This window comes from Paralichthys olivaceus, chromosome 10 (assembly GCF_024713975.1).
Source record: "Paralichthys olivaceus isolate ysfri-2021 chromosome 10, ASM2471397v2, whole genome shotgun sequence".
Classification (NCBI taxonomy): Eukaryota; Metazoa; Chordata; class Actinopteri; order Pleuronectiformes; family Paralichthyidae; genus Paralichthys; species Paralichthys olivaceus.
Genome location: NC_091102.1, coordinates 24,193,878 through 24,213,397, shown reverse-complemented (window position 1 = coordinate 24,213,397; position 19,520 = coordinate 24,193,878). Strand labels below are relative to the sequence as shown.

Genomic DNA, 19,520 nt, shown 5'->3' with positions numbered 1-19,520 from the left:
AGGCAGTTAAACTACAATAAACTATACTAAACTATAAATAAAGCAATAAACCCTAAAAATTCCTTTAATGTAGTGCTTTATGATGTATTTGTATGGCGGTTGAGGGCTCAACGTACTGCTAATCAAGAAAACACTTGCAAATTAAGAGTTTCTGTATTTGCTTGTGTTGTGACCTTTTGCAGCATATGTGTCGTCAAATGGATGAATTGTGTTTTCTCTATTTGCATGGTTTTCTACATTTGTAGCACATTGAGCTCTCACGGCCACAGTTGACTGTAGATGGACCGCAATTTTATACAATGAACATCATATTGTATTTAAGAAGACATGAAACTAGAGATAACTCCTTATAAACTCATAAACTCCTTATGTTTACTGACATTATGAATCAAGTGAGAATCATTTTCTCATAGACTTCTACAGAAACTACTGTTGGAGTCATCCTCTGCTGGTCATAACACAGAAAAGTGAGCTTTTCCAATCCAACATTTTTATAGGAGTGATATAAAGCCCTGATTTCATGTTTATAGGGAACACTGCAAAAAAAGAAAGAATTGAATATTGTGTTTTTGTAGAATCAGTTGAGACGCTGTTGTAAGCTTGTGATCATTCATTAAAATTGAAATCTACATGGGTTGCATTTAAAGGTTCAGTGTGTAGAATTTTGTGACATCTGGTGGTGAAGTTTCATGTTGCAGCTGAATACTCCTCACCTCACCCTCTCCTTCCAAACATGAGAGAGAACCTGTGGTGAACTTCAGTTGTCATGAAAACTCAAAAGGTTTTAGTTTGTCCAGTTTGGACGACAGTAAAAAACACGGCTGCCTCCACAGAGAGGACCCCCCTCCATGTAAATATAAAGTATTTAAATATAAAGAGCTCATTCTCTGGTAAAGAAAACAACAATTCATACAATTTAGATGAAACACACTAGTGAAAACATCACAAGGATTATTTCACATTCAATTTCTGCCAAAAATCCCTTTCACCTAAATCGTACACACTGAACCTTTAAGGGGACTGATATGCACTTTACTGAGTGCCATTGTAGCTCACGTTTATATTATCTGCCTTTGTCATGTGTCTGCACTTTAGGTTCTGAGATCCTACTTACATAGCAAGTCAAGGGTTTCCCCTCCACTCAAAATTCTTGCAGCTGCTGCTTCAGGATCAGAGCAGACGCACCTTATGAATCCTGTATCCTTGCACAGTGCTGCATGTCCTCCCTCCTCACTCCCCCACTGACCTGTGCTCACTTTACACATTTACAATAAACACTAATTAGATGTAATTAGGATCTGAACAGTAGTGAACCCTACTTTGTGTTTGTTTGATTCGCTCCAGAGTTTATGAGAAGTATTTATACAATTTGATAGTCCACCATTTTGCATGCATGCACTTCAACATCAATTAAGAACTAAATAACTTTTGTGTGTGTGAAGAGCGACAGACAGGCAGACACGCACACACACCAAAAAAATTCCTCCTGCAGATTATGACATAAAACAGTGTTTAACTTTGTTGTTGCAGAAGATCTGACGCCCTGTTTATCCAGGAGCATACATATTATACGTGTGAGTGATTAGAAAAGAGCAGAGGAGCTAAATCTCTCATTAATGAGCCTGGTTGCACTGGAAGCAAGGCCACCTTACTGAGTGTTTCAGCACACAAGCCTTGGTGCATTGATATGTAGAGTGTCAAAATAATTACATTACGATTTATTTTATTATTTATCAATTTATTTGTTTATGTATTTGTTTATTCATAAGTTGGAGGGGTTGGTCCCCGTTGCTAAAAAAAATCAGAGGGGAAACACTGAAGTCCGTAGCACTGTAGCTTTAAACACGTAGTATTAACTGAGGATGATTCAGATGTGTGCATCAACATTTTTTAGCAGCTCAAAGCTACATTTTAGCAGCTCTCTCAGAAATTTCACTAAAACTTCGTTTTCAGTTTAATGCGAGAAATCATAGGTTCCACTACATGTCTACACGTGTTTAGAATGAATAACGTTATCCTTTAGAGATCATAAACCAATTTGTAAGGATGGACTCATACTTGTGTGTAAAAAGTGATTTCAAATATTGATTTCTTAAAGTTTTCAGCATGTATTGGTGGTATTCAGTTACTTAAATGGAATTCCAAAATGTACTATACTCCGGCCAAGATGTAAAATCCTGTATCCAAAGCATGCTAACTTCCTGTGTGTCTGAATGTGTACCCACTGTAGTATTATGTGTGCCAGGTCCTAAAATGCGTACGAGCATTTGTATCAAAGAAATTCCCATTCCTCTACAACCTTCCCACATCTAGGATCTGTTTCTCTAACAGCTGAGGGACTTTGCATTCCCTCTTTTCTCCCTCTTGGCAGATCAATCCACCTGCCCTTCCTCTATAGAACAAAGATGCCACATCTGAAATACAGATAAAGCAAACAGAACAAATGTGCTACCTCCGGAGCATGGCATCACACATTTCGGTAAATCTATGATAAAGTCACAAAAGGAATCTCTCTTCCTTGAAGACTCGCAGATACTGTCCCCTCCCAGTAACTGTCGGGCTGAGCAGGCAAAGAGAATAAATCATCCCTTTTCATGTGGGAGTCGAGCTTTGAAAATTAACATTTCCCTCCTATTAACGAATGCTACTCAGAGAGGAGCTCTTAGTGGATATATGTTGCAGGTAGTTCTATAAAACACAAATGCCTCTGTACTCTTTACACAAAATGATGCAGAGAGTTTCACAAAAATGTTCCTCAGGCACACTGAAGTGGGATTTAAACTAATTCCAACAGGCATGACCTCCAGTAGCCAGCTATGAGATGGTGAGAAAGGATCCAGGCAACGTTCTCCTTCTAGCACTCCCTTTTTTGAATGTCATACAACTTGTTGTTATACTTTTTGTATAAATAACTAAGTATAACACATTGAATGTCTTCCTGGAGATACTACATAAAACATCATTATTCCTCACATCCCTTCCTCTCCACAACTGATGACTTTTCACTCCACCTGTCATGGCTTGTGCCGTTTCCGTGGTGTTTTCCATGTCCCTCCTCCTTTTCCTCCTCGGGTGTGCGTGGGTGTGGTCTCTACTCCTGGCATGAGTTCTACACCTGGCTTCAATCATCCTCATCACCAGCGCTACAAATACCCAGGTCTGTCCTCCACTCCTTGCCAGGTTGTTACAGTCACTCCTGTGGTTCACACTCTCAGCTTCACTCGTAGTGTTTCTTAGAAAAAGAACCTCCTCGCTTGTTTTTTGTACATGTGACTCACTTTGTTTTTTTCCCATGCCTCAGGATCGCCAGAGCTCAACCCGCATGCCCTCGCTCCTGCTCACCCTCAGCCAGCCTTCAGCCTGTTGCCTGCCTGCCACAAGCTTTTCATTAAAAAAAAAAAAAACTAATTTCACAAACTGTTCCTCTCTGTGTCTGCTTCCGGGTCCAGCCACAACAAAACCGTAACACCACCTTTAAGTCTGGCCAACTATTAAAACATCTACATCCTGACATGGTTAAATAGAGAAACCAACAGTTCAACAATGAGCAGCACTCTGAGACTGTGAAGGGAAAAACTCCCTCATCAACAGGGAGAAACCTCTAGAACCAGACTCAGTGTGGGCGCTTATCTGCCTCGACCGGTAGCAAAGAAAAAGGAGAGGAGAGATGGATGGAAAAGTGGGGAGAGAAGAGAGAGTGATAGATGTGATCAGATCTGACTAGTTAAAATGTAAACAACAGTGTAAAGACTATTATTTATTAGTGATAACAGGCACAATTTATATAATAATTAATTACTGAAATATTGTAATTAAAAATAGTAATAATGGTAAAAGTTGTTGTCCTGAAGTTCCGGGGTGAGAGATATCTGAAATGAGATAGAGAAAAAGAGAGAGAGAGAGAGACTATGGGAGGACAAAGTGAAATAGTCATTGACATGTATTAAAATAAATAAATGAATGTGGGGGGGCAGAGGGACAGAGAGAAGTGTTTTGCACAATCCTCACCTTATTCACCTCATTCGCCTTGTTTCTGCCTTATTTTTAACATGTTCATAGCCTTATTGAATTTTTATGTAAATTTGGTCGGTATTCCAGAAAGGACAGCACAAGAATTTCAATTCATAGGGAAACGTGTGTTCTCTGTGTATTTGACAATAAAATCTTTGAATCTTGAATCTTGAATAAAGGAAACTGGATCAGAGGCAAACACTAACTCAGGCATGTGTTCATCATCTTTTATTCTTATTTCCCATTTGTCATAAAAAAAAAATAGATAGATAGATAGATAGATAGTGAACCCTCTGCTGACAGTTCACAGGAAAAAAGAGAAGGAATGGATGAAAAAGATGGAAATAAGAATTTGATGTCAGTTTCAGTAGGGCTGGACGATTATGGGAAAAACAATAATCCCGATTATTTTGATTCCTATTGAAATCACGATTAATAAACACGATTATTTGTTGATTGGCAGTGGAGATATCTTTTTCAACTTCAGCGCGACATTTATCATACAAAGCAGGCAGTGCCACTCTGCTGAAGTGTTTGCGGGATGGCAACACATACCGCTTGTCCATCGTCTTCACCAGTGTTTTGAACCCTGGGTTGCAAACTGTGCTGATGGGGCACATGTCCTTCGCTAGCATGAACGTCACCGCCTCCGTTATCTCTCGCTGTAGCCGGGAGCCGGTGAGATATGGAGCGGCATTGGAAAGAGTGTCCTCAATGGAGGACTGTGTTGCGGTGGCGGTGGCTGAAGTTGAAGCTCTTGCACTTTTTTGGGTCTTTTGCTCTGTCAGTACTTTGTCATAGACCACTTTATAGCTGAACTTTAAATGGTTAAACATATTTGTCGTGTTGCCCTGGGGTGCAGACACGACGGCGTAACAAACTTTGCAAACAATCTCCTTCTGCTCTACGTCCAACGATTTGAAGCCAAAATGTCTCCAAATGACCGAGCTTGCCCTACTTTTCTTTTCAACTAAAGGCTCGGGCTGCTTTTCTGCCATGTTGTCAATCGCTCTTTCCACAATCGATCCACAAACTCACTGCTGCAGCTGGTGCCTTCACTCTGCTTTACAGCGCAGTAATTTGCATACAGGCAGCGCGGCGGCACATTAATCGTTTTTCTTCGATTATGAGCGTGAGAGGCCGAAATCGTGATCAAATTTCTATTAATCGTTCAGTCCTAAGTTTCAGCGATTGGCAGCCTTCAAGTCATGGAGCCACGCGAAGAAGTTAGTAACAGACTGGAGGGCCACGTCTTTGCCTTGCTGCTCGCCGGGGTTCTTGTTTAACTCCCACTTGTAGTACGTCCTGATCGTGATCACGTCGAAGTCATAAAGACAGTCAAAGAACATCCGCAGCAGCTCTGATGGAGGGAGGACGACAAGATATTTCAAACAATTAGAATCATTGTGCACAGAAACAGATTCATGGTGTCTGAAAGTAAAATATATATATGAGTAATGAGACTCACGGCTAGGGTGATCCATCTGCACCATCAGGACCTGCAGGGCAGAGAGAGCCTGCAGCTGCTTCTCCTCATCATGCAGGTATTTCTTCAGCAGTGTGGCTCGCTGTCTCATCAGATCGTGGTCCACAATGTAGTAGTTTTCATCAGCTGAGGTAAAAGAAAGGAAAGCTTCATTAAACACTGACAGGACCATCACCTCATCATATTTAGTCTGTTATCCATATTCTCTCATAAGGAAAGTGAAGAACTTGACTTACAGATGATTGTTGACTGGCAGATGCAGGTCGTCAGAGTTCTGATGAACGTGTTGGAGGAGGTCTGCTGCTCATCCAGGTTGTTCTACACACAAACATGTTTATTAACGCACATGTAGAAAACAGCTGCAGTCCTCTCATGCAGAGGAAACATTCAGCCAGAACAACAACAGATTGTAGATTGAATTTGAACTGGAGGAACAAACCTCAATCCAGTCAGAGATGGTGTGGTTGTCGGCCTTGTCCTGAATCAGTGTGTCCAGCTCCTTTTTCTGCTCTGCAGAGCTCAGCTTCTTCTTCTGACTCTCCTTCGTCTCCTTGCCCAGAGTGAACTCCACATTCTATAGACAGAGGCATAATGTTTAACATGTCTTGCACCTCCTGGTTCCTCCACTCCCCCCACTTGTAATTCACCATATTTAACAAAACCTAACTGTCAACTTTGAGTTGACCATAAAGAAGATGGCACAGAGTTTAAATCATGACCCATCTTCAGTTTCTTCTCTATTTTTGTTTCAAAGGAACTGACGTTTCCTCCAATATTCCACTTTCACTCGTACTAGTTTCTAAACCTGTTAATATCTCAAAAGCATAGTTGATATTTCAGATCATCTTTCAGTTGGTGATGAAGCTAGAGAGTGACCTCTCACCTTTTCTGTCACAAACTTGTGGACGTCTTCATCCTCGGGCAGGAAGTCTTTCCACCGGAGGCCGGCCTCCTTCCACATTATACCTGCCTTCTCACGGCTCTGATGAGAAGATACACATAGTTACTGACTGATTCATAAACACATCCACTGATCATTATATTGCATAGAATCTAGACAATGGACATAAGGAGACACATATGGAGACAGTTCTCACCATTGCTTTGCACAGTCCGTTGAGGATGTGAACCAGCAGGACTCCAGCTGTTCCCAGAGGGATCAGAGGCTTTGAAATCTCCCTGGAGACAAAACCAAGGAACAAATTAACAGTGAATGAATGAGAAATTAAAAACTTTCCTTCTCTATTTTGGCTACTTACCTGAAAAGCACTCCCATTGGGATCCCACCTTCAAGGAGCATGGGAGTGAGCAGCTCTGACAGGTACAGCCAGATTTTGGGGATATCTATTGCCAGGTCCTCAGTTTCCTCGATGATTCCCTGAAGCCTGAACAAACAGAGAGCACACATCTCAATATGTATTTGAAGATTTAACAAAACAAAACAAAAAAAACTAGTTGAATTTTTTTAATAAGATGACGAAAAGAAGATTTTCCAACTGAATTAGCATTTGGCTGGTTTTGTTTTTGTGAAACCTCTGTGGAACTCAACACTGACCCTTTACAGTACTGCTCAGGTGGGAGGATGCCACTCTTTATGAGCTGGTGCAGCAGCAGGCCCATGCGCTCCCTGGTGGTGGCGTTGCGGTCCAGCGTGTACTCCAGCCCTTTTCTCACAAAAAGGAATAGCAGCTGAGTGCTCTTCAACTCTTGCACACACTGCAGCGCCTCCTGTTGGGACAGTGAGGGACATAACACAGACAGAGATAAATGATGATGTTTACAGAAACTTCAGTGTAACGGTCATAACTGTAACTATTACTGCGAGAAGTCAAAGTGCTGCTACCGCTTCACATTAAAACTGTTCACCCAGCAAACTACACAGCGACTTTTATTGTGAAGCAGCCACAGGAAATGAGTGAGGTAAGGAACTGTCAAGGAAAGTGGTGCTAAAGGTATCATTTCATTCTTCTAACAACTGCTCATCAGCGTACCTTCATGTCATTGATGTTCAGGTACTCCTTGATGATGGCGCTGGACTTCTTTTCAAGCTGTTCCTCCGTCAAACTGGGCTTGGTGGAGTTGAAGGTGCTGTGGTGCTGATACCATCGACCGACTTGTCTGTCAGGCTGCTGGTTGAACTGCTGGCCTTTCTGTCGGTCGGACTGCTGGTTTAACTGTCGGTTGTCCCGTCCATCAGACTGCTGATTGAACTGTCTGTTGTCCCGTCGGTCAGGCTGCTGGTTGAACCGTTGATTGTCCCGTCGGTCAGGCTGCTGGTTGAACCGTTGATTGTCCCGTCGGTCAGGCTGCTGGTTGAACCGTTGATTGTCCCGTCGGTCAGGCTGCTGGTTGAACCGTTGATTGTCCCGTCGGTCAGGCTGCTGGTTGAACCATCGGTTGTCTCGTCGGTGGGGCTGCTGGTTGAACCGCTGGCCCTCCAGATTAGCCTCTTTGCGGATCTCGCCAATGGTCTTGGGGCCCTGGTCCTTGTGCCGGGGAACCCACTTGTTCTGTAATGGGTGGAAGGGAGAGAGATGGAGAGTGCAGGACACAGGTGATTAATGATAAATATTTTACTAACAGTTCCACTTTTGACAAGATCGACCCAAACAAGGAATATTAGACGTCAGAAAATATATACTTTCTTAGAAGAGCGGAAATAAGAAAATGAGTTATGTGAAATGTAAATAAAATGTTAATTAATAAGGGACTGATAACATATTCAACATAATACCTATAGTCATGAACACAAAATACATAAATGAGAACAAGATAGGACAAATAATGTAAGAAATGATTAAACCCACTGATCCTTCAGTAAACAGGATAGTGTTGGATGATCAGCACAATGTGACATAGAATCATATTTCCAAGTAATATGGTGCAATGCTCTGTTGATTCTGCTGAACTAATACATTCTTTGTCAGATTTTGCTGATAGTGGTCCACACAGTGGATCAGTGAATGTGTTCTGACATTTTCATTTTCTTTGCATAACAATTTTGAAAGCAGGTCTCAGCACTGATGGACTTGCATCAATCATTGTGATCTGATTGGTTCTATTCATAAGCACTTTGCTTTATTTGTCTCATGATTGCCAGTGCATATCCTTGTGTAAATCTGTGGTTTGTGTTGCTTCTGTAACTTACAAGTCGAAGTTCAAGCACATCCTGCAACATGAAGCAGATCCTGTTGCTGGTACTCTTCACCGTTACAATCTGCTTCATCTGATCAAAACACTTGTCCAAACAAGTCTGAAGACAAGCACAAATTAAAACTTAATCCAGCTACACATTCATTAGAACTAATATACATGTAATGAGTATGCATGTGAACTTAATTTCCTCTCTACCACACACTTCCTCTATATGTAACTGTGAGTGTTGTACCTTTCTTATCCCAAGTTCTAGCTGCTTGCCGATGGCAGACACTAGGGTGCACAGGCACTCCAGGGACACCTCATCATTGTCCTTGAGCAGCTTGGTAATGCAGTCGCACGCGATGCCATCTGTGAGCATTTTAAGTTTGTACAGCTCACCGAGGAACTTCAGGTTACTCACAGACTCCCTTTTGGCCTTGTATTTAATCTCCTCTAACTCTTCAGTGAGCTGCTTCTTCTCCTGGTCCTGTCAGGGAAAGATGTTGAAAAAATTATGGATCAAGAAAAAGAAACTTTAGCAGAGGGATAGTTAAGTTTATATCTCTAAAACCCAGATGTTTAACATGACAGTTCCAAATATAGATAAGATTCTGTAGCATCTTTGCATAATGCTTTCACAGTATGTGGTTGTCTTTGGATCCCCTCCATCAGTCACTCAAGTTCAATCACCACGACTTCCTTTGTGCATAAATGAAAAACCCAACTGGTAGTTCTTAATACGTTACTGTACCCCTGAAGCAGCCTCCAGCTCCTCCTGTTTCTTCTTCAGGATTTCATTGTCATCTTTGTCTTTCTCAAACTCCTTTTGACAACGTAGGAGCAGAAGCTTGTTGAAAGTGACTTTCAGTCCATCTGGGGTGTGGACTGTGAGCTGCAAAGAGAGAAAACAGGACAGGAGAGGACGTGTGGTCGGGTTATGTAGTGCAAATGGCTTCTCAGTTCCTCGATCCCATTACTTTGACCATTGGCCCAGAACTATGGCACTAAATTCATGTCATCAGCCTGGTAGAGGTATGTGTCAACTAGGACTTGAATGGTAAACACCAATCCAGGAGCACGTTTCTGTTACATATACCAGACATGGTTATCATATCATTATATTAAAGTGATTGTGTCCTTATTAGTAGATCACAGACACATATTTTGCTCCTTCTCTGAACCAATTCCTCACACTTGAAGGCTTTTTGTCACTATCTAAGCTAAAATATCAACACACAAACATTCACAGGCTTAATTTCAAAGAATTCAAAAGGCCATACTTACCATCTTGAGGCTTTGGCACATTTTGGCATAGACCCTTGAAAAACTTGGCTCTGAGATGGCCTTTTCGAAGGTGAGCTCTACGACTCCGCTCAGCCTCTCCTTGGTGTCGATGTCGAGTTCAGTCACCTGATTCACCAGGATATCTAACTTTTCGGGGGTCACTCTGTTAAGGATGCCGCGGAACAGTTTGAACACCACTTGGGTCTTGACGTGCTCTGGATCGTTCTCTGGCTTTGCGCAGCTGTGAACACCTGTCCTCACTGAAGACTCCCAGGGGTTCTCAGCCTTGTGCAGCTTCAAGTCTGCTGTCACTTTCCAGGGGATGACTTTCCTCTGGATCTGCTCAGAGGGACGTGGTTCACTATCTAATCTCGTACTAGTTGACATGGTTCCTGTCTCAAGTTGAATATTTTATGTTGGTCCTTCAGAAAATATGATGCAGATGCTTCTTGCCGCCTACATATATAGGGTCAAGATCAAAGGCAGGACAGGATGCTTTGATCAATAGGCAGTTAAACTACAATAAACTATACTAAACTATAAATAAAGCAATAAACCCTAAAAATTCCTTTAATGTAGTGCTTTATGATGTATTTGTATGGCGGTTGAGGGCTCAACGTACTGCAAATCAAGAAAACACTTGCAAATTAAGAGTTTCTGTATTTGCTTGTGTTGTGACCTTTTGCAGCATATGTGTCGTCAAATGGATGAATTGTGTTTTCTCTATTTGCATGGTTTTCTACATTTGTAGCACATTGAGCTCTCACGGCCACAGTTGACTGTAGATGGACCGCAATTTTATACAATGAACATCATATTGTATTTAAGAAGACATGAAACTAGAGATAACTCCTTATAAACTCATAAAACTCCTTATGTTTACTGACATTATGAATCAAGTGAGAATCATTTTCTCATAGACTTCTACAGAAACTACTGTTGGAGTCATCCTCTGCTGGTCATAACACAGAAAAGTGAGCTTTTCCAATCCAACATTTTTATAGGAGTGATATTTGTGTGCGTGTGATGCGATGCAGATTAATTGATTGAATGTTGGTGGAGATATGACTTACAGTATATGATATATCACTTCAGACTGTGTCAGTTCCCTCGTGCTCTGAGCCGTCAGTTCATCTATTTCTGATGCCCTCAGATGCAGCAGGCGTGACTAATGTAAGAGGTGACGGGTTAGAAGGGCACAAGCCCCACCAGTGCACGTGAGAGCGAACAGCAGTCCTATGAAAAGCTTTCAGGACAGTTTCCAGCTTATTGAACAACAAAATATTGACTCAGCAAAAATGAATTAAAAAAAAGGAAAGCGTAGACGGAAAATTCTCATTGATGAAGCGAGTCAAGATGGCGACTGCTGCGGTAAATGCTCATAAATGTAAATAATGAAATAAAAAAAACAATTATGAATTTTTTACAATCCAGCGGAATATGTTATTTTAATACAGTAGCAAATGACAATGTGACTGAATCAGTGTGACAACAATTCAGGAAAATCACTATTCATGCCTTCAAAACAAGCCTGTAAACAGTCTGAGTGAGAGAAACGCGAGTAAAGTTTGTTACTTCAGTGTCCCGTATATGAAGCTGGAAAATGTCCCCCATCATGTTATCATGTTTTCTGTCTGGAGAAGAAGTTTCTATGACCAGCGAAATCGCTGACGGAACTCGATCCTGCTGCAGCATCAGATGGAGACGAGTTGCGATCACATGATCAGACGCAGAGGAAGATAACAGAGCTTGGAGTCGTAACTGGCCTGAAAGATTCAATTCAATTCAATTTCAATTCAATTTTACTTGTATAGCACCAAATCATCATATACATTATCTCAAGGCTCTTTACATAGAAGGTCAAGTCCTTAAAATTGAATTAAACAAGTTGTGACATTAATGTTCATATATTTGCCAAATTGTCTTTGACTTGACTTGAGTTAGGTTAGCTGGTGAAATGTTATAGTTGATGTTAAAGGGTTTGTATTCATACAGCGCTTTTCTAGTCTTGATGACCACTCAAAGAGCTTTACAGTACAGATTACCTGTCACGCATTCACACACACATTCACACAGTGCATCTATGGCTTCAGTATCTTGCCCAAGGACACTTCGGCATGCAAATGGAAAAGACTGTGATCAAACCGCCGCATTCTGGTTAGAGAACGGCCGCTCTACCCCTCAGCCACAGCCGCAATCAAACCGCACACTCAATATCAGTCCAAGAAGTGAGGCCACTTTCAAAAGCTCCCACACATTTTTCTCCGCAGTTCTTCACACACTCAAAGGTCAGCAACAGCAAGGTCCTCACTGACTTAATCACTCCAATAGTTCATTTACTGAGTCATTGTCCAGCAGAGCTTGGAATGTTCTGAGCTGGGACTCTACAGCTCTTAATGAAATTGTCAACTTTTTGTTCTCCAAGTTGACGAACCAGACATGCCTTCCAAAAAAAACCCTGTTTTGTTCTTATTTCTAATGAGAAGAGGAACTGCGGGTGTCTTGATTTAACAGCAGGTCAGAGTTGATGGGCTTTCTGTGGGACGATTACGGCGGCTGAGAGAGTTAATTGAGATTTTCTGCCTGTTGACTTGTTTCAAAGCCTGGTAAAAAAGAAAGTTGATGTAAATCCTGCGGTACTTGGTGGAGCTGAAATGAAGAAGACCCTAGTTAATTGTGAAGCTGTCTCATTTGCAGATGCCCTGCTGATAAAGGTCTCTCAGTCTCACCTTTTCTCCTGTCAAACACCCTAACTGGTAATTATGGACTAATTACAGATATACACACAACACAAGCATGTGATGAGCCTCACAGCAGCAGATGCACAATTCTCTTGCAAACTTTTTGTTACTTGGATACGTCCAAGGGTGGCTTTGACATTGTTAAATATACATTTAAACGAGGCTGCATGATACACATCCAACATTACAGCATTAACAGCTGTTGAGTCACTAATCTGTAGCAGAAACGGTGCAACTATAGAAAGCATATAATTGTCTTACTTCTATTTCTATCACTCCAATCTTATGTTTAGCAATGAGTCATGGTAGCATTCAGTCTCTCATTCAGTTCTTGTCTTGTAATGATGGCTGAAGCTTATGGCAAGTGACCATCACCATGCACCACCCGCTTCAGGCAAGAAACAATGTTCGGTGGCAGAGAAATCGTATATATTTCACCTTTAAATACTAAATCTTGTAATGTTTTACTGGACTTTAAGATTTTACTGTCCAGTAGCTTTTCACATAAAATTTATGAGAAACCGTAATGAAGTAATTTCAAGGGGGGGTCATTCTATTCCAATGTAAATGCAGAGAATCCTCTCAGCTACTTAACTTTTTGTAAACATGCAGCTCATCAGAACAGAACAGTAGGAAGGCAAAACAAAACAAATGGGTATAGAATCACTATACATTGATGGATGGGTTGACAAAACACAGGACTGCTTTTCTATTTCTGTGTGACACCAGTTTTTTTCTTTTTTTTAATTAGTCCATGATTGGTCCACTACCTTATTTAGTATTCTAAACATGATGGTAAAGAAAAAACTTATTTTAACCCAAAACCTTAAGTATATTTGGCCCTAAACCTCATGGCCGTACCTTATTGCTACAATAATGATAAAGGTCGGCCTGCAACCAATACTCTCCTATAGGTCATATTATTGTTACCATGACAACAAAGGTCAGGCACACTTACTGCTAGTACACTTATATGGGTTGAATGCAAAGCTAGGGACCAAAGACCTATTGACAATGGACCTGCGGAGCTGGTGGTTGATATTGCATAAGGAAAATAAAACAATAAAAAAATTGCATTGATGCAAAAGAAAAACAAAAGTCTACATTTACATGTGATGTACGTTTTTACGTTTTAGCGAAGTCCATTCAACATCTTTTATATGACTTTCAAAAATCAGAGAGGAGCAACAATTGTGACTTAAATGCATTTTAGCAAAATGGACATAGCCTTCAGAAGGATTTCTGACTGAGTTGAATGGTGTATATATAAAGTAATTCAGCACACATTTTACTTCCTCAACTTTCTTTAATGACACATTCAGTCATACTGAAGGAAACAACAACACAAGTGAGAGGCAGTTCTGATGAAAACAGGCAAGGTTAAATAAATTAAAAACTAATTCAATGTGTCGATGAACAAAATATATATCTGAGCATTTCTTCCCTTCACTCTCATATTTTTTTTCCTGACAGTATTTTGAACCTTGATTAATTAAAGGGACTGTAACTGTCAGTTAAATAGATCAGCTTTTCTTATTTTTCATTAAGGTGTTTCCTCATTATCACTTGCAGCTTTTCTCGGCGACTCAACCAGACAGTGACTGTCACAGTTCAGCTGCCATTCACAATGATTGTATCCCAGTCAGATACAACAGCCGAATACTCTTCAGATTCACCCGACTATGAAATAACAATAACACAACTAACAGTTACCCTTCCTTTAGCTGAAATGAATGGCAGCTTTCAACTCAGTGTCAACTGCCATTTACTTCCTTTTGAAATAAAATGAAAACACAAGATCGGTGTGCACAAACTGCTGGTATCCACCCAGTGTCAATACAGAGCTGAAGTGAGCAGATTGTAGTTTAAAATGGAGAAAATCATTTTTACCATGACACAATTAATTCACCTAGTTTTACATAGTATCATAGATGAAGTTTATTGTTGCAGACACGATAATCAACAATCTGTCTATGAAGTGATGCCCATTGTCTAGACAACTGGATAACTCCTCAATTCTTTCAATTGTGCTTAATGTAATCGATGTTGTAAATACTCTTATTTTGCTGATTTTTCGCCATTACACGTGGCATCTATTGCACTTCTGTCCGTCCTGGGAGAGGGATCCCTGACATGTGGCTCTCTCTGAGGTTTCTACGTTCTTTTTCCTATGTTAAAGGGTTTATTTTAGTAGTTTTTCCTTATTCTTGTTGAGGGTTAAGGGCAGAGGATGTCACACCTTGTTAAAGCCCTATGAGACAAATTGTGATTTGTGAATATGGGCTTTACAAATACAATTTGATTGATTGATTGCCTTAAAGCTACTAATGTAATACTGAATAGAATGCTCTCTGTTGTCAAAGCAGATGCTAGCTCCTGTTTTAATTATGGTGTTCCTCAAGGCTCCGTCTTTGGCCCACTACTATTTCCATAAACATGCTTCCTCTCAGCCAGCTGAGCTGTGTGTTTATAAATCTGTCATTTGACATTAACACAAGCAACCTAATAATCTGTTTGCCTACCTGATCCTGGCTGTCCCAAAACTTGTTAAAATTATGTGATAAGTCTGAGGTCATAAACACTGGTCCCACAAACTAACAGTAACATAATAACACAGAGCAATCCCTAATAAATCTTTGTAATTCTTTGTAATTCTTAATGCAGATTTTGGTTTTGCAATAAGAAAAATGTGTGAAAAGTAGATTTACATGTTTTTAATTTGTTACAATGTTTTTTTAGATGCTATACAAATACAGGATATATTGATTATTGACCTTTATTTCCCCTCAATGTCAAATTGTAATGATCTGACAAATCACAGCTGACACTTAAACAACACAATCAAAGTTAGAATTAAGTGATGGTTGTTTCATCAACTTACCTTCATATTTAATTTTGCAGGATCATGTGCATACAATTAATTTCACTTATAAAGCTCCACCAATAAAGAAATACATGCAAGCAAGACTGTCCTACAAATAACAGCATTCATCATATGTTCAAATCCCAAATATGATATATAGAAAATATATCTATCTATATATATAATATATAAAGAAATATTTAGGGAGGAGGTTAAGTTGGATTGACGGATAACAGAAGTTAAAATAATTCTGTCCCTAAACTGTCCAGACAGCAAATTAGAGAATGTAAATGTACTGTGGTTTTTCATATTATATAATCTTCAGCAGATGAAGTTTGAATTATGTTCAAATCCTTAAGAAAGTTTGAGGTCATAGGTTGAAGATGCATTGAGTCAGTTAGTGCAGTTAGCCAGCCGCTGATACTTTAACACTTGTTTAAGAAAAAACAAGCTCAAGATTTATTGGTTCAAAGGACAGATTTAGTTTCTGATCATTAATTTATTCACTCCCTTTGCTTTCTGTTCTCAAACGGTATTATCATTATGTTTTGGCTGAGCACCACAGAGATCGGTATCCACCGCCAGTCTGTCTGAGTGTAGTGAGCTGCCTTGTTATCCCATGTGCTATCATCATCAGAGCCCAGCTTCCCATTTCAGTCCAATTCATCTGAGCCTCCAGCTGCCCCCCCCCCCCCCCAGGCCACATAACATTTACTCTGTCTGGCCGTCGTCCAGCCACTCAATGCAAATAGTAGATGTGCTCTTCTGAGGGAAATATCATCCACGTTTTGCTCAACAAGAGGAAGTGGCATGCCAAGATTGCTCCCAAGGTCAGAGTTTGTTGCTATCAAGAGCCTCTCGCCCATCTGGAGGGAGGAAAGCATAGCGTCCATCGCACAGAGCTGGCAGCCCTGCTCAGTGTGTCAGGCACAAGCTGCAGATACACCCATCTGATCAACAGTTGGCATCTAAGTACATTTACTCAATTTAACCGACAAATGTCGGGTAAACTTTATAAAATAATCAAAACAATACATACCTGAGTCCTACATCAATAACAACCCCGCAACCATGTAGTAAACTGATAACGTCAAATATTTTTTAATGTAATAAATAATAAAAGGAATTACAAAAAGAAACATGGAATAAGTGTGTAGCACATGAGACTATTATTCATGTGAGTCATGAAAAAGCAGCAACCACAACTATACTGACTGACAAGACTTTTCGTTTGTACTAAATCTTTTGTACAGGTAAAGAAAAGAGAAACAAAAGAAGAAGCTGGTGCAAATGGACACAGCTGAAGCAGATGAACGTGATGGATTTGTGGTGAGCTATAATCCATCCCACTGGATCTGAGGGAAACATTCTTTTGTTATTAAATGCCACCATCTGGCAGAGTGGGTAGATTACTTTGTCTGTAGTGATGGGGATTAGAAGGGTATTGATCACATATGATTGCTCTAACATGATGACATTAGGAGTAATATCCTGGAAAGTTTAGAAAAATGTCTATTTTTTGTTTGTGTGTAATCTTTATTTAATTTATTGCAATATCTTGCTTGCAAGGAAATCTTAGTTTTGACAATAAGTGCATTATCAAAATTCTTTTCTGAGTGTTCCAGATACATTTAAAAAAGGGGCTCATCACAGTAGGGCAAGGGTCTAAATATTTGAATTGATGTGAAAGGTTCAATAAGCCATGTTTGCAGGAAAACAGAAGAATCTAATCCATGAGTTTTACATTTTGAGGAAAACACCAGGTAAATACGCTTCATCAGAATCTTACTGGGGATTCCTGGACATAAAATTATGAATTTATTGTTGTACAAGAGCTGGCAGTAATAGAGCAGGACACTGTGCAAATAGGTGTGAAAAATGACTTGAGGGAAAATCGAAACATATTTGTATTAAGCTTTTTTGGCTTTTATTTATTTATTCATCTTGTGGGCTCAAGAAATGTATTTCTAAACAAATTAGTCATGTTTGTAGTAAATCATATGAATTTGTTCTTGTTTACATATAAGTATACCATATACTGTAGCATACATATAAATATATGTGTAAATATAGCAGTAAATTTAGATGGTGGTCCATCAACATCTGTTATCATGATCTTACTCATTTATTGCACTGCCAACGCAACATAACACTGATTATGTTGAGTTAGATCCACAAGAGTTCATGTTGTGTTAGTTTACCTCGATATAAATGTCAGTTCATACCTTCATGTTTTTGCAGTTTTTCTTTTTGCTTCCAGTTTAGCTCTCAGTGGATTGTGGATCATTTACTGCACAAAAATGTCTCTTCCAAGGATCCTCAGATAAGTTCACTGACAGAGACAGAATACAGGATGCCTCTTATTTCAACAGGTCAAAAAGCTGAATCCCCGCCTGGAAAAAGAGACATTTTGGGGGTTGGAGGAAAATGTTTTTCCTTTATCAGCAGACTAAGACTTTTCATTAAAATATTAATTTATTAATTTGTCCCTTTATCTTGCACATTATTTTTTACTTATTTTACACATATTTCAGAGTTAAATGAAAACAAGTCTCCGGTCAATCTCTGGGCTGAGATTTACAGCATGATTATAAAAGAAGTCAGTACAATCTGAGTTGTCATTTAATGTTATAATTATATTTATTCTCAGCAGCAGGGGAAAACCCTAGGATAACATAAGAGACTTGATAGTGATGAAGCAGCCATATTCTAGACTGTATGTAGCCATTGCTTTGTTCAGTTAAAATTGATCCTCCGTCTCACTCTGTGATGAAGAATGATAAACTGTGTTAACTGTGTTCAGTCTGATGCTTCCCTCTTCTTCACCTCTCCTGTATCTTCCTCACCTCCCCAGTTCTCTTCTCCTCTCTCCTTCTCCTGTCCCACTGATTTCAGAGAGGCAATCAGCTTTATCCAGCCAAAATCAAACATCTTTTTTTTTTATCACGATGATTAGATAATCAACATGTATTTTGTATAATTTATTTTACACATAGATTTAACCAACATACCAAACAATGGGAGATTAAACAAAAGCAAATCATGAATGCACTATTCCATCCTGCAGGAGCTGGATTGTGCTCATTATTCTATATGGACTGAGTCACACAACACAGCACAACAACAGAACACCAGCTACAGCCACTGTTCAATGCAATAACAGATGTACATCGATCAGCATTATGTTGCTATTTGTCACATATTGCAGTTTAATATAATGTAATAAACATCTATCTTCCATTATCCCTTATGTGCTCTTGTAGCTCTTTCAGTCTTTGTCTTGTCCTATCTCTGTAATTGTTTACAATCGTGGGTTTGTCTCCACAGCTTTAATCATACGCAGAAGTGTGCTCTGGAAATGCTTGTTTTATAAAGGCTGTTTTAGAACCATTAAGCTCAACTCCCCAGCAGAAGAGCCGGCTTCTTCAGCAGCCTGAGCTTGTTCTCACATCCTGACTCATCAACAGGAGTCTTGTCCTCCTCCGGCTCCTCCGGCTTCACCTTGTTGCATTCAGCCCTTTTCTTTTTGAAAAAGCTTCATATGGTTGTAGCCTTCAGGATGTTGCTGCAGTGAATCAACTCACCAGGTATTATTTAAACCCCCTACAAGGAACTTTTCATTTTCCTTGATTTTGATGCCTGATGTGGTTTTATATATCTCCTGTCGAGAAAACCTCAGTTTGGCCACCATGTCCATTTGGTTTGGGAAGAATGAAAAAAACACTGCTGTTTGCAGGAGCATAGCAATGAGGTAATACTTTTGCAATTATTACATATATATTTATATAGATAGATATTTACACAGTCTATATCTATATAAATATAGATATATCTATATATATATGTGTGTTTTTTATTAACTATAGATAATGTTTTTCTGTCTCATTTTTGTTGTTGTGGCAAAAAGTACATAGTCATATTTACAGTATAGCCACTTATAGCCACTAATATTATTGGATAATCACTAATATTATTTGATTGCGGTCTATAGACGTTG

The 19,520-nt window shown here is 39.7% G+C and overlaps 1 protein-coding gene, 1 long non-coding RNA gene and 1 other non-coding gene across 3 annotated transcripts; 1 reads left to right on the top strand and 2 right to left on the bottom strand.

Annotated features, from left to right (window-relative positions):
- The first annotated feature begins 84 nt into the window (after nt 1-84).
- On the top strand, nt 85-1,291 carry LOC138411860 (uncharacterized). Its single transcript, XR_011244354.1, has 2 exons — nt 85-467; nt 1,096-1,291. It is a non-coding gene; the product is annotated as an uncharacterized lncRNA (long non-coding RNA).
- A 2,930-nt stretch (nt 1,292-4,221) lies between these two features.
- Nucleotides 4,222-10,358, bottom strand: LOC138411855 (eukaryotic translation initiation factor 4 gamma 1-like). The gene is made up of 13 exons (XM_069533101.1): nt 9,920-10,358; nt 9,387-9,527; nt 8,886-9,122; nt 8,646-8,750; nt 7,489-8,007; nt 7,053-7,225; nt 6,757-6,882; nt 6,595-6,676; nt 6,381-6,479; nt 5,937-6,071; nt 5,734-5,815; nt 5,480-5,623; nt 4,222-5,371 (listed from the first exon to the last, which is right to left on the bottom strand). Exons 1-13 carry the CDS (start codon nt 10,304-10,306, stop codon nt 5,196-5,198), a joined length of 2,406 nt encoding a protein of 801 aa, XP_069389202.1. The 5' UTR covers nt 10,307-10,358; the 3' UTR covers nt 4,222-5,195.
- Nucleotides 9,588-9,665, bottom strand: LOC138411966 (small nucleolar RNA SNORD66). Its single transcript, XR_011244455.1, has one exon. It is a non-coding gene; the product is annotated as a small nucleolar RNA SNORD66 (small nucleolar RNA).
- Nucleotides 10,359-19,520: the final 9,162 nt, after the last annotated feature.

Coding starts and splice junctions, on each gene's coding strand:
- LOC138411855 (XM_069533101.1), bottom strand. CDS start 10,306: ATGTCAACTAGTACGAGATTAGATAGTGAACCACGTCCCTCTGAGCAG. Junction 8,008..8,645: donor ATGTGCTTGAACTTCGACTT/GTAAGTTACAGA, acceptor CACCCATTACAG/AACAAGTGGGTTCCCCGGCA. Junction 5,372..5,479: donor GCAGATGGATCACCCTAGCC/GTGAGTCTCATT, acceptor TCCCTCCATCAG/AGCTGCTGCGGATGTTCTTT.